Source organism: Oreochromis niloticus, linkage group LG1 (assembly GCF_001858045.2).
Source record: "Oreochromis niloticus isolate F11D_XX linkage group LG1, O_niloticus_UMD_NMBU, whole genome shotgun sequence".
Taxonomy (NCBI): domain Eukaryota; kingdom Metazoa; phylum Chordata; class Actinopteri; order Cichliformes; family Cichlidae; genus Oreochromis; species Oreochromis niloticus.
In genome coordinates, this window is record NC_031965.2 from 8,068,354 (window position 1) to 8,084,102 (window position 15,749).

The 15,749-nt window shown below is 40.4% G+C and overlaps 1 protein-coding gene across 3 annotated transcripts in view; it reads right to left on the reverse strand.

Moving 5' to 3' along the window:
• Nucleotides 1-15,749, reverse strand: part of cemip (cell migration inducing hyaluronidase 1) — a 180,920-nt gene that overhangs the window by 87,745 nt on the left and 77,426 nt on the right. For 2 of the 3 annotated variants that reach the window (XM_019347682.2, XM_019347709.2), the window contains exons 2-6: nt 15,354-15,543; nt 8,589-8,726; nt 6,904-7,042; nt 4,851-5,087; nt 1,535-1,714 (exon numbers count right to left, since the gene is read on the reverse strand). In XM_019347682.2, the coding sequence (XP_019203227.1) occupies nt 1,535-1,714; nt 4,851-5,087; nt 6,904-7,042; nt 8,589-8,726; nt 15,354-15,408 (749 nt within the window). In that variant the 5' untranslated portion in view covers nt 15,409-15,543. The remainder of the gene's footprint in view (nt 1-1,534; nt 1,715-4,850; nt 5,088-6,903; nt 7,043-8,588; nt 8,727-15,353; nt 15,544-15,749) is intronic. The other variant, XM_019347757.2, reaches the window with a different exon arrangement.

Sequence of the window (15,749 nt, forward strand, 5' to 3'; positions counted from 1 at the left end):
TACTTTAACTGTTTTTAACCAACTTCATTTTTACTTTCTCCATTTTTTTATGAATGTATAAATTCCTACAGTATCTCATAGTACATGGTCCTTACCAGGTGCTCGTGGTACTTTTATTCTAAATGTGTTGTTTCAGTTTTTTAAAATCAACAACCTTTCACCTTCCACCACCTGAGGCACAGCCACCGATCTTAGATAAATGCATAACATTTGAGTCAAAGCACATTTTGTCAAATAGCAAACTGAACTGAACTTGTCATGATGCTACTTATAAACCATAATGTAACTTAACAAATAATATTTTGCTATTGTCAGCAGGTAGACTTGAAACACAGCTAAAAATGGTCACAGCCGTTTAGTTTAATGTAAATCTAAATACACTACCAGTCAAACGTTTTAGAACACCCCAGTTTTTCCATTTTTTTTATTGCAATTCATGTCGTTCAAGTCCAATGAGCTTTAAAAAAAAAATTAAGGTTACCCCAAACTGAAAATAATATACATTTCAGAATTATACAAAAAAAGCCTTTTTCAGGGAACAAAACATGGGTTAACAATTTAAAGCTGTTCTGCAGCAATGGCGGTTCATCAAGCCTTGAAAGCTGGTGCTACTAATTCCTACAGGTGTTCCAAATTTTCTGGATTACTTACAACCCCCTCTGTCTCCATAAAAGCAGTGTTGGAATACACTGTGGTAACATACCCTCGTCAGCATCACTTGAAGCGTATTGTACTGCAGAAAGGAGTGTGTTGCTACAAAAATGGTGAGAAAAAGGCGATTAACAATGGAAGAGAGACAGAAGATCATAACACCTAATGTAGATCTTTCCTACAGAGAAATTTCAAAGAAAGTCAAGCTGTCAGTGAGTACAGTTTCCTTCACCATCAAAAGGCACTCAGAAACAAACTGTGACAGGAAGAGGTCTGCAGACCCAAAGCCACAACTGAATCAGAGGACAAGTGTCTGAGAGTTAACAGCTTGTGTGATCGGCGGCTCACAGGACAACAGCTTCAAGCAGCTTAATAGCTGTAGTAAGCAAGTGGCAGTTTCAACTGTGAAGAGAAGACTTTGAGCTGCAGGTTTGACAGGACGAGTTGCAGCAAGAAAGCTTATATTTGCATGGAAATATTCTTACCCTGAGCTAAAATGAGTTTGCACACAAAATTAAATCCATTGAGCCCCATCAAACAAATCCTTTTAGTGTTCACACAGAGGAACTACCAGTTGTGGTCATTTATGTTTAGTAACGAGAAGCTAATAGACCTTGGTCTTGTCAAGTTATAAGACACCGTAGAACTCCAGCAACGCTTTAAGTGAATGTTTGTATATATTTGATCCTATATGTATACTTTTGAATGTGTAAAGTCATTAAAGACTTGTGTACTGTAGAATCAGTCCACCCTGCAATAATAACAATTCAAAGAAATCATCAAAAGCCCCAAAATGACCACGAGCAATATCTTTTATTTCAGAAAGGCAAAATCACAGGTTCGGTTACAGAGGTTAATGAAAAATTGTGTTTCAATAGCCTACCGAAAGCCGAGACTCCTGATGTATTTGCTGCCAAGCTTGGATATACTCTTCTTAGCGGAGTCCTCCAAGTTGTTAGAGCCCTCGTCATTGACCATCATCGCCAGTATGAGCCCAGGCTTTATGCCATCGACATATTTTGCAAGGCGATAACTCTCATTTTTGCTGCGGTACGTGTCAAACCTGTGAGAATGATACAGAGATTAAAAGAGAGATAGATAAAAGAAGAAAAGCACCAAATTCTTATGTCTTGTGTTCAGGGGACTTTTGAAAGCTGTCCCCTGCAAACAGTCTGCCATCATGAAATGACATCAAAAAGAGATGGAAAAGTTATTTTGCACACTTCCCACCTTGCATTTTTTGCTTCAGATGGATTTCACAGCTTGAATGAATCTCTGACGCTAGCATTTTTATTTGTAATTTAATGGTGTAAAACAGAGTTTAAAAAGCTAACCAACCAAAACCTAACCAGAAATGGTTCAGTCACGCTTGAGTAAAAAGTTGAATTGGCATTCTCCTTGTGACTAGAAAAAACTAAGACAGTTATGACTGCATTTCATTTTTTTACTTTTGACAACTGATTTTATATCCCTATGTATAAGTAAGTCTGCCGAGCTCCTCTGTCATTTTGCAGTAAAATTGCTGTCCTGCAGCAATTATGTGACCATTTGTGAAGGAATTTCTTAATTTCTATTTCAAATCTATGAGGTTCTGGCTGGATTCTGAATACATGTGGTTACTAGGAACTTCTGCCTATACGAATTTCTGTGACTATACACCAACAGCTTTGTGACACTAAAGGATTAGCAATTTTCCTCAATTTATTACAGTTAATCACCATTTATCACCAAATGTAATTGCATGTTTCAACCACCTACAGACTGACAGCAGACTGGCTCCATCTTATTGCTGTTTTATAGTCGTCTTGATGTGCCAAAGTCGCTTTGAAGAGGGCAGTTGACTGCAAGTGCTGACAGACCTGGTCCCCACCATCAAAGCAACCATTTCAGAAATCAATAAGATTGCAAATTCATTGCACATGGTCACATTAAATCTGGTTGTGGTGTGGTTTCCAATCACCTTTTTGCAGAGTGCAACTATATAAATAATTAAAAGTGAATGTAACAATAATAAAAGAGCAAAGAACAAAGATATCTTCTCTGGTTTCTTTTCAGCACTGTAACCAGACTGATAAAAATAAAAATGAATTTAAAAAAAGAATGCAAAGAATGCTTGGACACTGCTGGCATAATGGAGGGATTTTTGACGGTGCTCCCACATAAACGCAAAGCAGAAGATGGAGCATCACCAAATATGTTTCCAAACTAACTTCCTTCCAAGCCAAAGACTAGAAAATACGATGAAGCATATCTTGTCTTTGGCTTCACCTGCACAACGGTGGTGCCAAGGTAGGTATCCCCGACAGAATTAGCTTCCCCTGCATCTGCAGCGCGCGCTGGGCTGTCCAAATCACGGACAAACAGTATCCCACAGTTGTAAGTGTGTGTCCCACTGTGGGAAATTCACTTTGCATAGAGAGGCATTTTTTGAAAAATGTATTGATAGCAATGTTGAATATTCATACACAGTAAAAAAAAAAAACCCAACAACAACTGCACATAAAATAATTACACCATAACGATGGTTTGTTTTTCTGTTATTTAAAGAGGTAGCAGTTTATTTTATTGCAAACTGTAATTTATTGCAGTTTACGTTTATTTGTTTAATTGTTTACAGAAAGTTTTAGGTGTGAAATAAACTGCAGTGGAGTTTGGAAACAAAATATGGGTGTGTGTGGTTTGAGGATGTGTTTGTGCCGAATGGGAGGCCTAGCAAAAAAAAGTTTGGGAACCATTGCCTTAGGCAGTGTCATTTTCAACCAGGATATCACGTTTAATATGCATATTAAACAAATATACAGGAGTCTCAGAGTCACACTGAAAAACTAGTCCATGCACTTATTACTTCTAGGCTGGACTACTGTCATTCATTATTATCAGGATGTCCAAAAACTCCCTGATAAGCCTTCAGTTAATCCAAAATACTGCAGCAAAAGTACTGACGAAGAGAGAGCAGATTTCTCGTATATTGGCTTCCCTTCATTGGCTCCCCTGTTAAATCCAGAACTGAATTCAAAATCCTGCTCCTACATACAAGGTCTTGAATAATCAGGCCCCATCTTATCTTAATGAACTCATTGTACCACTTCAATACCATACTTTGCTCTCACTCTGCAGGCTTACTTCTTAGGGTATTTAAAAGTTTAGACTTTAGCTTTAGGAGAATTTAGGTTTCTGGCCCCTTGTTTGTGGAGCCAGCTCCCAGTTTAAGAAGACAGACATCCTCTCTACTTTTAAGAATCGGCTTGAAAATGTCCTTTTTGATGAAGCCCATGGTTAGGGATGGATCAGTGACATGAAACCCTGGCCCTGGTTTCTTCTTTATTCATCTCTGGCTTTCTTTCACAACATGTCTTTTCCTGCCTTCCTCACTTCACCCTCAATCACTCATGGGAGATGGCCGCCCCTCCCTGAGCCTTATTCTGCTGGAGGTTATATCCTGTTAAAAGGGAGTTTTTGTTTCCCACTGTCACCAAGTGCTTGAATTGTTTCATTGTTCTCTGTAGGTTGACTGTAGTTGTGATTTGGAGCTATATAAATAAAACTGAATCAAACTGAATTCAAGATCACAATCTGGACAGTAACTGTGGTCTTTATTCCTCAGCGTTACCACCAAACGTGAAAATCATTGTCACTGTATAGGAAAGGGAACACGGTTTCAGAATCCCTTTCTGACATGACTGCCAAGGTGCATCTTTGTGACAGTAGTGGCAGTTGGTAAGACTTCATTCATGAAATGAGAATTTTTTGATGCATTGTTATGTTTTACCATAAAATGTCCATTGTAAATGACACGCTCACTTTTGAAACAAATGTTACTAAAGGGTCATGATAAATGACCCTTTAGTACCAGTTTACTTTTGAACAACTGACATTCACTGGTAACAATCTCTCTTCAAAAGAGGGCTTACACTAATATTGCTCAATAATATATTTATGTCAGTTTACTGGACCTAGTGGCCTAATGGCTGAATAGATTTTATTATTTATGAAAGGATATTAAGCATGTCACAGATTTCTGAATGTAATATCCGTCTGTAAAACACCATTAGATTTATTAAGAGCACATTTGTCTACTTCATTACAACCCTTAATTAGAAGCTTATGAGGCGCCAGTTACTAGATCATTACTTCTCTAATTAAGTCTCCAGATTTTACTGCAGCTCTGATGCAACCCTTATGTTCAAGAGGAACTTCACCTGTCATCATGCAGCACCTCTCCTGTCTTGGGGTCAATTATGTGGATTATGATGCCTCGATTCCCCCAGCTTCTTTGGAACAGATAGTTGTTTTGACTGCTCTCTCTGGGATGGAGGGTCTTGTTGAGGAATGTCCAGGACAGCTTCCTTTCTCCGTGAATCTCTAGTGTCCCCCCTGTCCCCACGCCAATGTACTTTCTCCCAAAGTAGCTGTGCTCCTCATCGCTGTCATCCAGTCTATGGACAAGAATGGAGAATGAGAAATGTTTTGACAGTATGCTTGTTTTCACGTGGCTTTGAGACACGGAGTGCACTTTAGTTAGCCTTGATGTGGGTTTATACAAACAAATTACTTGCAGAATAATTTTTAAGAGGTTTTTTTTCTCTTCCAAGAATAAACCCCCCCCAAAAACTTTTATGTCAGTGTTGTTACATAGTTGGTCTTAAGGAGAGACAGAAGAATCAAATAACAAATGTTAAGGGATTTTTTAGGACTTTAGGAATTTTATTATGTTATGCTTAAAAGTACATTTCATCTAGATGTGTTTGCTCTTTCAGTGTTCAGCTTAAATAGAGAAGTTACGCTCTGTTCAACAGGAAGCCTGCATGCAGCACAGTTCTATTTTATCTCTTCCTGTACATGCTACACGAATATGCTTGGGGTATAAATAAAGCCTGACAACTGTTCCAGGGTGCGAGTCTCCATGAGTCTCACCCGTGTACACGCTACCCTGTCTGTCTGAGTGTCTTTATTCTGACCTGAGTTGCAATACAGGAAAACTCCTGACAACAAGAGAGTGATAGAGTACAAGTCCTGTACAACAAGCCAGGCTCCTGATTCTCATGATTACTTTACTTAAAAATTAGTCTTTTGTTAAATTAAAAAAAAAATATATTTTAGAGTTTGTGTCTGATTAGGTAAAAAGTATGCCGTCAAATTTATGAAACATGATGAAGACAACAAAGATGGCATCATTTAACACTTTTTAATAACCATAACAAAAGAAAAAGCAATTATTACATAAACTAGTAAAAAGTTCTTTTACTGTTTACTAACAGCAAAATTATAATAATTTTTTTAAAATAATCACGAGTAGTCTAATATAATAATGTTTGTTATTAGTTTGTGTGCAACAACAAATTCACTATTTAATACACTATCATAACTGATAAGAAAAGACAACACATTGGGATATAAAACATATTTGTTTATTACTACCTGTTACGTTCCCCTGAGGGGTCTAGGCGGTGAGGGGGAAGTAACAAAAAGTGTCCGGGTCAGAAAAGGAGACAAGAAGGCATAAGGGTTAAATTAAAGAGTTTAATTAAAGTAGCTCAACTAAAAGAGACGGACAAGCCGCTATCACCATTTAAGAAAACAAACAAAACTCAGGCGTTGGTCAATAAAGTAAAACGTAAGCCAAAAAGAAAGAGAGCAGCTCACTAGCTGCAAACACCACAAACACTCAGCTCACTAGCTGTAACCACTCACATGGCACTCAGGCCCAGAGCTCACCTTTCCCTGGGCTTAAATACTTTTAATTACTGACGAGAGTCAGCTGTGTAAAGGAGAAAAGGTGGCACCTCAGGCAAAAGAGATTGAAGGACACGCCCACACAGGCACCTTCAGGAGGAGGCCCTGCTAGGGCCGTAACACTACCGTATATTGAGGTTGTTCTGTTTCATTACTGATCTTATTCTTCTCTTGTCTCATTCTACCATTCTGTCTGTGGTGTCACACAAACCTCAGCGTTCTTTGGAGTCAGTCCCCTGATGTATGTGTCACAAGAATTCTCGGATGGGTCTCAGGACCAAGTCGCTCCATTTTAGCCAAACCACAATCCTTTCTTTACCACTCAGTTTACTTTTAGTCTTGTGATTCACACTATTGCCACCACACCTTCCTACTTATACCTTCTTTCAAACAAGTATAATCACTGTTTTTTAAACACGGTGTATCCACCAATTAGTAAACCTTGTACAAATCTTACACTTAAGTATTTTCTTAAAAGCAAATAGTGTTCTCATTCTGCTACATTTTATAAACCCTCACCTTCCAAATAGCGAGATGGTGAGGTTGCCTTTATAAGGACAGTCTGGGCTTCCAATGTGCAGCTCCCCCTTGTTCCCAATCAGAATGTGTTTTGTCCGAAGTAGTATATGCCGGTTGGTGTCAGCAATCACCAGCTTTCCTGTGGGGAAGAGAGAAGGGTGGGTGAGTGATGAAGCCTCCTGGCAGGTCTTTCATGCCCCTGTGCCCACATACTCCTTCTGTCTTCCTACCATTTATGGCCCTGAACTCAGGCTTTCCACACAAACACATAGATGGATGTAGCTTGCCAGCTATCTCTTTTACTTTGTCTCTAATTCAATGATTTCAGCTCAGTAGTATTCAATGATAAGCATTAAGTGATACATTCTGCATGTATTACTTCTCTCACAATGACCATAGCCCTTTGTCCATCACATTTTTGTCATTAATTAAAATGATTTCTTTTGCACAATATACTCTATATACTTTTCACTTTTAAATTAATCTCAGACCATCAAGGAATCCTACAGGGAATTGGGAACAATGAAGAAGCCGCTAAGAAACTGCAACCATCAAATGCCTGCAGAGTGAGGGACAATCAGCACCTACACTCTGCCAGTCATCAGATACCCTGCTGGAACAATCAGCTGGCCAACGGAGGAGAAACAAGCCACTGACATCAAGACAAGGAAGCTCCTTATCATTATACTAGTGAGCAGTCATAGATGTACAGGGTGTATAGTAGGGGGTTGAGAACGCAGCTCTGCAGGGATACCGTGCCGAGAGACGGGAAGGGGTTCAGACTGATTGATGCTGGTTGGTGAGGAAGCCTTTGATCCAGGAGCAGGTGGCAGAGGGTATCAAAGGTGGTCCAGTTAGGTTTGCTCCACTTCCTGTTCTCCAGATGGCTCAGCGCTCTGTGAATGGTGATGTGATGGCATCCTCTGTGGATAAATTTGCTATGTAAGAAAACTGGTAGGGGTCAAGGGAGCGGGGTAGACAGTCTCTGATGTGCTGGGATGCTATCCACTCGAAACACTTCATGACAGACTAGAGGTCTGTAGTCTTTGAGGCTGTTTATACCAGTCTTTTGGGGGATGGAAATGATGGTGGAGGCCTTCAGATAGGTGGGAACGATGGCATGAGTCGGAGAGAGGTTGAGGAGGCCTGCTGAGAATCTCTGCCAGTTGGTCTACACAGACTTGGACCAACTGGCAGAGTGGCAAAATTTGTTAAGCTCCTCTGAGATTGAGGCTGCTGTTGGGGGTTGGGGGGTTGTGCCCAGGACTTGGATGCCTCTCCACACCTGGTGGGGTTGTTATCAGTAAGGAAGCCCTCTATCCTCCTCCTGTAGGCCTCCTTGGCCTGTTTGATGCCCCTCCTCAGGTTGGCTCTCGCAATGCTATACAGTGAACTGTCCCTGACCCTAACCCTTAACCCTTTTCGAAATGACATCCCTACTGCTGATATTACACAATCCACTACTTTTCTCTGGTGGGTCTTTGTTGGGTTCAGCTAAATTCAAACCACTGCAACTATGTGACACTTTTTGTTACCTCTGAAGCATATAAGAATTCTACCAATCATGGTCTCTTTCTTCTTCCTCTCTCTTGCTAGTTTTTTCCTATACTGAAGCTTTTCTTCACCGGTCTCCTGAAATATCACTTTAGAGAAGGATAAAGACATGATAGATTCATTCAGTTTACCTCCGCTGAGAATCTCAATAGAGTGGACAGTAGCTGAAGTTGTGAGAAGGACCTTCCTGCCATAACTGATCGTCACACGGTGGTCTTCACTGTGTCCTGGCATCCATGGTTGCAGTCCTGGCTCCTTATCTGGGCATACTGAATGACACAGAAAAAAACACAGTTAATTTTCATCAGTCTTGGAATGAGACCAACATGTGTACATTTTACTCATGAAAAGACTTCAGAACACTTGGTTCAGCATAATTTTTACATCCATGTTTTAGGGACAAATATTATACACTGTTACATGGTGAATATTTTTCAGTTACATTTTATAGACATCAAAAAATACAGACGTTTAAAATACACAGATGGCCAACAAAGCAAAGGAAAATGAAATATAGAGTCTCTTAGTACAATACTCCCTAGCATTGATTGTCCTTCTCCTTCTTTGGTGAAGCCCAGACTGACTTCCCTGCAGCAGAAAGAAGTGATGATGCTAGTCACAGCTGGTAGAACAAATATTGTTGTGCCCTCACATATGTGGATCACAGACTTTCATTAATTTACAGATAAATATCAAATCTGAGAACTTTGTTGATTGCACCTTGTTTTTTTATCCAACTCTGAATCTGTGGGATCATTTCACAAAAAGACTACAAAGCTGGTGATCTTTTAAATCAATGCATGCTGTGCCCCATTCTGTCTTTTCCCCTGTGTGTTGGTCACTAAAAGCAGGTTATTTCATGCCAAAACAAATAAAACTGCATATTTTTTGAGAGTGTTATTACATGGGTGAAGTTTACACTATAATACATACACTACATTACTACATTTCTTTCTTATATTTTGTAACTTATCCTTTTTTAGGTTTTCTAAGAGGACCGCAGGTGTTATTAGGTCATAAGGTTTTTCTGTTTTGTGCGACCGCGTATCCTCTTCATCCTCCTGTCTGTGACTCACTACTCTATGTTGCTGCTTAAATGAAGGATGTCTCAGCTCCTAAAATTCACCAAGTGAAAGTGAAGTGCAAGGAAAGATGGGGCTGAAGGTGGAGCTTCAACTGTAGACGCACAAGTGTATCCTTTAGGGGTTTTTTTACCTTCATTGGATACAAGAGGCATGGCACACATCTGGACTTTACAAGACATGGTAAGAGAAGGACTCTAAAAAACGGATCCTTTTTAATAATATTTTTTAAGTTATTTAAGATGATCAGATTTTCTGCCCATCACTGTTTCAGTGTTCATAAATACATTCTTGTTCAAAAGAAATATGTGTCTGTCATATTCACAATGCTTTCTTAATTAAATTGGTCTGTCCATGTGATAACACCCATTGGAAGTCAAAAAAGAATGAAAAGGTTGTATACTAAAAGAGCCAAGCTAGGACAAGTTCTTAAAAATGCAATCAAATAGGACACCACTCTAATTTAAGAAATGCAATTTAATTTAATTTTACGTAAGTGGATTAAGAGACAGCCCCAGGTCAGTGTCTCAGTCTTATTGTCAGGGTCCTGGGTCTCCTGACCCAGCGTGTTTAGTTCTTCATGGTTTTTGTATTATTGTACTTGTGAGTTATTCTATGGTTTCTAGTTTTGATCCCTTGCCCTTCATGTTTCTGTGTCCCCTCAGTTCTGTGTAAGTCTGTGTCTTTGCATGTTTGAGTTTCTTGTTTTCTGTCACTCTGTATTGTGAATTATGTTCTCATGGTTGGTCTTTTGTTACTCTCTCGAGTCTAGTTTCTTGTGTTCCAAGCTTAGTATTTCCCTCTGTGTATTTTGGTTCTTAGACCTCTGCCTTATGGTTTATGTCTGTGTTTCTTAGTTGCTGTTTCCACTGTGCCAAGTTCACGTCTCTGTGTCATACTTCCTGTTTTACTTTGAAGGTCCATGTCTTATGTGAATGTGTCCTGCTTTGCTTCCTTGTCTCGTCAGTCTTGATTTCTCCCAGCTGTGCTCTCCTTCTGTGTCTCATTCCCCTCGTTACTTCCCAGTGTATTTAAACCCTGTGTTTCTCTGAGTCAGTGTGGTCTCGTCCCTCAAGCTGTGTGTTTCCTCGTGTGCCTCGCTGCAGAGTGTAAGTTTATATTCTCCCAGTGTAGTGTAGTGTAGTGTAGTGTAGTGTAGTGTAGTGTAGTGTAGTGTAGTGTAGTGTAGTGTAGTGTAGTGTAGTGTAGTGTAGTGTAGTGTAGTATGCTTTTCCCCTGTCAGCAAATAAAGCTGAGTTTTTTGAGTTCATCCCTCGAGTCTGAGTGCCTGCATCTTAGGTCCAACTCCTGCCTGCCACACAGCGATTCATGACACTTATAGTCCGTGGACATTTTCATTGGCCTGCAAAAAAACTTTTATATTTGTATTTTTAAATATGAATGCAGTTATTATTATTATATTTGTTACACTTTAAATCTGAAAAATAAAACTTCCAATATGATCTAGCACACCCCATGCCTCCTTTAGACTCCCCCATGCTTGCTGCTGATATCACTACGATAGAAAGCGGGACAGCTGCTGTCAGCCTTCAGTGAGCTGCCAATTTCAAAAATCGTGTAAGACAAAGTTAACAGTTCATCTGCATATTTTAACGTAATATCTGTAGCTTACCCGTAGATTTTCCATGTATATGTAGATGGAGCAGCTACAAAGTTCATTTTTCTTCATGTTGGTGTTTGTTGATCAAGTGGTGTGATGAAGGACTCCCGCTAGAATGTTCCCAGTAGGTTTTAATGGTGACTACAGGAAGCAATGAAAAGGTTTTCTTTCACTCAACCTGAGCTCACCCTCTCAGTAACAGCTACACCTCTTTGCTCTTCACTGTTTGAAACTGCATGTTAAACTATGACATCATCTTTGATTCAATTCAAGTCAGTTTTATTTGTACAGCACCAAATCAAAACAACAGTCACCTCAAGGCGCTTTATGTTGTAAGGTAGACCCTCTAATGAGTTGACCTTACAATATAAGACAGACTTATATGGCCTTCTTCCTCCGGTTGGTTAGCCATCACCAGTTTGCCTGTTTTTATCTGTAAGTGGCACAGGGTCTTAACTCTTGTAATTCTAGGGTACTTCACATAGTCTTGGTAGTCGCCCAGGGTCCAGGTTTCTACCTTTGCCATGATCCTATCTGTCAGGACAGCTGCTCTCGCGCTCAATGCACCTTCAGCATTAGAAGATGTCTATTAGAAGATGTGAATGCAGCATTATGAAAAATCCCTACTGTGACCATTGCTGAAACCAACCAGCTGATCTACACTACCAATCCCCACCCACCCCATGAGAAGGAGCCTAGAGGCCAAGATAGTATGTACCACAGGCAGATAAAAGACGTGGCTGACATCCAGAAATCCTACCACTGGCTGGACAAAACTAGACTAAAAGGACAGCACACATAGGCACTAATCATGGCAGGACAGCATAATATACAGGAATATTCGTGATGAGAATAGCTTGGAAGTCCCGGGGTCAGAATAGGACATACTCGATAGGGTGGGATCTTAGCTTGAGAATGACCAAGCTAAGATCCTGTGGGACTTCAAGATACAAATAGACAAACTGGTGATGGCTAACAACCAGCAACATGGTAGTTGTGGAAATCCATAGGAAGATGGCTGTAGTGATAGATATAGCTATACTTAGTGATAGTATTATCAGAAAAAAGGAACACGTGAAGATCGAGAAGTACCAAGTGCTGAGATGAGCTTGAGAAGATGTGAAGGTTGAATGCAACAGCGGCTCCAGCTGATCCAAAAAACAATATCCAAGATTTCTGTCCAGAAGAGTGCAGTCCTAAGAACACCAGGACCCTCACACTCACAGGCAGCCACATTGTTTGTCAGATAGTCATAAATATGAGGTAAAGCCAAGCAGAAATCAATCTGGTACAGCTTCCAATTTCTCAACAAGCCTGTCTTTTAAAGTGGCCTCTAACTATAAGCATTAAAAAAATCCACACAGGTAAGTTGAAAAATCTTACCTGCTGTGGAGTTATTATGAAGTAAATTATTCATAGCCATGAAAATGATCTTTTGTAACAGGCAGCAACCCCAGTGACATTGCTGGAAATATAGACATTAACATTACTCATATTTCACTACACAGCCACAGAGTAACAATAATCTGTTACAATTAGGGTTAGGGCTGTGTGACCTCCTACATACGCTTTCCAAGCAGCTCCCTCTTTTAAAGACGCTCAGACACTGAGTATGTCCAGTAATACGAATGCTTCTGAAATATATCCTGTTGTGTACTATATGGCAGAAGGCCACTCTGGCATTAGCTTCCTCTACTACACGATATCTCATTCTCATTCACATTCTGAATCATGAAAGTCCATCTCCACATATTTTTCAGGCCATACTAGTTATAAAACTGACTGCAAACAGCAATGCTGGCCGTTGAATCCAAAAGAACAAACCCCCCCCCAAAGAAACAAAACGCAAACAATCTTGCATTTATACAACATTTTTGTCATTTTACTGACCACTCAATGTCAAATTCATGGCTAATTTAAAAATACATATGAAAAAAAGAAAAGGGGGAGACGGTTTTTTGAATTTATAATAGAATGTGTAATCCAATTTAACTGAAGAGGTAAAAGTCATTCTTTGCCTGCCCATTAATTCATAGAAGACAAAACAACAACAACAACAAAAACCATTCAGATTACTTCCAGTTATGCTCACTTATCATGATGTCACCAAATTCCTCAGAGTTTGAGCCTCTCATTGATATGCAGCACCATTATTAAGCCTCTAATAAAAAGTAGATCTGCATCAGATTGGGGAGCTCTTGTGGTTGTGATGAGAAAGATTTCTCCGTTTGCAGTCTGACTAAAGCGGCATTAAAAAAGAGCCATGAAGAAAGATGTAGATACGTGTGTTAAGTTTAAAGTGGAAGAACTTTTGTAATGCCTTAGGCACAATCACACACACAGTGTAGGGCCAGGATCAGTTGTGGCCTTGCTTGGCCCAATGCCTTAGAGATAAAGAATTCTACTTTCCCGCACAAAATCCAGGTAAACACAAGCCTGTGGTGTGTGTGTGTGTGAGAGTGTGTGTGTGTGTGTGTGTGTGTGTGTGTACGTGTGTGTGAATGAGAGAGAGAGAGAGGCAAAGACTGAATGTCTTTTCTTTCAGTCCACAGGCACCTATGCAGAGTGTATGCGTATACATATGATTATGTCATACATGTGCATGCACTGTATCTTACTATGTGTAAGGAAGGGGTTTGTGCAAATCTTTGGTTATTGAATTCAGCATCCCTAAATCATCCAATCTTGTTGCCCAGTCCAGTCAAGCCAAACAACAGCTCTCCTCTCACACTGCCTCTCTGCCAGAGTTCCTTCTCTCCCATTCTGGGAAATCAATCTGATAAAAAACATTAGCATCCATCAAACCTCTTTAGCTGTAAATCCATAAGTTGATAATAGTATTCTTGCACATCATAGATCACAGTACTTTCTGCTGATTGATTTCACTATAGCCAGCACTTGTTATTTTATCTATGTTCTGCACATCTGTTATTTTTTCTTTAAGCATGTATTTACATCCATTAGTATGGGAGGGAGGAACAGAATAGTGCAGGAATAAGTGTCAATATCCTTTATACTGATTAAGTCAGAACTATAAATAGCATGAACTGAAAAGAACTGGGGTGGAGATGAGGTATAGCAAGTCCATGCTGACTGAAGTAGCTTCAGTAGTATCCCCGAAATTGAATTTGTCAACTATGTTCAATTGTTAGGAAAATAAAAAGAGAAACTGGGTTAAACTATTTTTTTCAAGAATGAAATATTTTTTTCTGTTGATGTATTTCATTTGGGCACCCCATTAAGGGAACTGCCAATACATCTTTCTGGTCGTTACAGTCACAGTCAGGCAGACTCACAAGTAGAAAAGATTTTTCTTTAAATGAAAACAGCATGCTATTTCCAAATCCAGCTCAAAGACAGCAACATTAGTATTCTGTCTGCGACAGAGCAGCTGGTCTTCTTTCCACCATGTCAGTCTATGTGTATATGTGGGGAGGTCTTCATGGCAATATGTGGTCCTGGGGACATTAGCCCACAGACCACTATGTAAGACCCACTGTAGTCAAAAAGCCAAAAGGCAGGGAAGATTCAACAACAAAGCAGAAAAAGCACTGGGAACTGGGATGGAAATGGGTTGCAGAGTCAGCACTAACACTATGTTCTAACTCATTTCATGATACTTCATATGACTCAAAACACCAAAGCTCAGAACTATATACAGGTTTATTATTTAACTGAGGAATCTTTTAACAAAGCTCAGGGAACGAAAAACTAAGGCTCATGCCGTGGGGGGGAAACGAGGAGCATGGAGCCCAGGAGCGCCGTAGTCGGGACCGTGGGGAAAAGGTAGAGCAGGATCGTGGAGCTTGGAGGGGAGAGGAGTCCGTGAAGGGAATCCTGGGGAGGGAGGCAATCAGGCAGAAGGACAGGCAGGCCACAGGCTTCCACGCCGAACGCTGGTCACACTGGGAGGAGACTTCTAGACTGGCGAGGAGTAGCCGTCAGTGCTGGTTGAAGCAGTCCTCCGGTGATTGCCTCAAATGGGACGCAGGTGGTTTGAAGGCGGCCCAGCCGGAGGGTGTGGCCACCGCAGCCTCCCATGGCTCCCTGGATGCCGAGCCACGGGCCGTGACGGAAAACACCTGCTTATGCAAATGTACCTTAACTTGGCACTGGCCTTTTCTGTTCTTACCACTGTGGGTGTTACATACATACACACACACTCAGACACAGAGTAAATTGCCTTTACTTACCTGCGTGGATAGTCGGGAGCAGCAGAGCTGCCAGGAACACGACGAACGTCTTCATCTCTTTCAGCCTGCCGCTGACCAACTTTGCACCTGAGGCTTTCACAGGCTGTATCAGAACTCTCGGTGGGCTTCAGAGGTGGTTTCGGAGTACCAAGTGCCGAGTTCGGCCACCAAAAGCAACTACAATATCACACTGAAATGCAAAGGAGTCAGTCAGAAATGTAAAAATAGACAAAGATTGAATGAACGAACTTGTAATGGAACATCACACGCTAATCATATTTCAGGATAGCTTTGTCATACACTTTATTCAGTATTTCAGAACATTTGATATTTTTTACAGGGTTATGTAACTTCATATAGCTCTGTTAAGGATACACTGGATAGTTTCGTAAACTA